This window comes from Poecilia formosa, unplaced genomic scaffold (assembly GCF_000485575.1).
Source record: "Poecilia formosa unplaced genomic scaffold, Poecilia_formosa-5.1.2 Scaffold953, whole genome shotgun sequence".
NCBI classification, from domain to species: Eukaryota; Metazoa; Chordata; class Actinopteri; order Cyprinodontiformes; family Poeciliidae; genus Poecilia; species Poecilia formosa.
The window spans coordinates 56,909-58,794 of record NW_006800892.1 but is presented as its reverse complement, the minus strand read 5'-3'; the positions used below and the strand labels follow the sequence as shown (position 1 = coordinate 58,794).

The window sequence follows — 1,886 nt, the reverse complement described above, 5'->3', positions numbered from 1 at the left end:
TAAAACTTATCAGGAAACCGTCACATAAAGTCAAATGATTTTACAGTAAATTAATAAATATTCATGAATAAACATCGTAGGAAGAGCAGATGATGATGGTCATGAGCATCAAAGCATTAAACAGAACAGTTCAGGTCACTGAATCTTTAAAAAACTGAAAACAAGAATTAAATTATCTTTAAGTACAATACTGAATAAAAATAATTTCTTACTTCATTAAATGTTATTGCAAATAGAAAAAAAAACTATCTACAAATTATGAATTTTACAGTTAAACCCAAATTTATTCTTTAGGTTTAAAGTTCAAGTTCTTTAACTTTGTTAGAAATAATTGTCTTGGAAACACAGCTGCATTTCCAAAGTTATGTCAAAGTGAACAACAAAACTACAGCAACAGTCCCTGGGAAAAATAAAACCACAGTAGGAAAGTTTTAAACAACAACAGTATTGTTATTTATGTATTAACACATGAGCAGAAACCCTTCAACACCAGCTGTAAAACATTGTGATGGTTGATCTGGATTTTTCCTTTCGAACCTACATAAAAAAAAAACCACAGACAACGTATATGAATTTTATGGCCAAGCTTTTGCAAAAGGAGAAGACTCTGTCAACAGCTCCTCCGAGCCGTTCACAGAGCGTTCTGGTCTGCTTCCGCGTGAGCCCCTGTTTTATTGTCAAAGAAAAACAGCCAAGGGGGCAGTCAAGAAAAACAACAGAGGTCGTAAAACTTCTAACCCAAACAACTAGCAACCCAGTTCCAGGTGTGATATCTGATCTACGGTCTGAGCCCGGTTCAAATCTCGGTCAAACTGTTAACAAGACAAAATACGACTGCACACAGGCAGTTAGGAGGCATTCTGGTTGATAAGAATTTAAGGTCAGAGAAACACAGAGTTAACTGTTTCACATGAAGATGAACAGACAGTCGTGACCTCCAGGTCAGTTCATACACACATGAGGAAGAGAACACTTTAAACTGAAAATCACAATGATCTATAGACTGAATGTGAACTAAAGTAATAATAAAATGATAATACCGAAAAATCTCTAACAGTGGTTGATCTGGAATGTTTCTGCTGTCAGGACTGGAGTCCACGATCTCCTCTGTTTACCAAAGTAGAAACCAAAACGATTTCAGGATCCATCAGCTGCTTCCTGAAGATTCAGGGTTCAATTAAACGGTTGAATTAAAGTTCATCATCAGCCAATTCACTAGAAGAGTTCTGGATCCATGTTTGATCAGTAAAACTGTGATTAGAGCTGCTGTCAGTCCCAGTAAAACACAGAGGCCGATCCGTCCTCGACTGTCTGATGCTGAATCTTTTCTGTCTGATGTTGAATCTTTTTTAAGATGATTAAAGACTGCAGAAGAAGCTGGAAAATTTATTGAAATAAAAATGTTTTATGTATCATTAGAGATGTTTGGTCAGAGAAACTGATGTTCATGTAAAATGTTTTAATTTGTTTTATGATGTTTTTAGCTTTGAATTTTAGAAAAGGCAATAGAAAGGACACAATAAACCACTGTTGAAGCAAACGGTCGAAATATTAACAGAAATGAAAAGAGAAAATATTTCTGAGCTAAACGACATGAGAGCAACAAATTCTTAGATGATTAACAGAAAAACCTGAAACATTTTTTGGAGCTCAAACTCACCAGTAACGTTGAGTCGACATCTTCCAGAGTTGAATCCATAATCTGTCATCACGTCACACAGATACAGACCAGAGTCTTCAGTCCTCAGTCTGGACACATGGAGTCTGATTCGTCCTTCTCTGAGGACGTCTTTGTCACTCTGGACTCGTCCTGAAAACTGTTGATGCTGAGATGCTGGAAACTCAACACCTTCATGGACCCGATAGAGAACTAGTTCTTTATGAGG

General features: G+C 36.5%; 1 protein-coding gene across 6 annotated transcripts in view; it reads right to left on the bottom strand.

Moving 5' to 3' along the window:
• LOC103132194 (uncharacterized) overlaps positions 1-1,886 on the bottom strand; it is a 35,486-nt gene that overhangs the window by 9,884 nt on the left and 23,716 nt on the right. For 2 of the 6 annotated variants that reach the window (XM_016667217.1, XM_016667215.1), the window contains exon 4: positions 1,661-1,725. The exons of 3 other annotated variants lie outside the window; for them this stretch is intronic. In XM_016667217.1, the coding sequence (XP_016522703.1) occupies positions 1,661-1,725 (65 nt within the window). Of the gene's footprint in view, positions 1-993; positions 1,378-1,660; positions 1,726-1,886 lie in introns of those variants that run through there. One more of the 6 variants, XM_016667212.1, reaches the window with a different exon arrangement.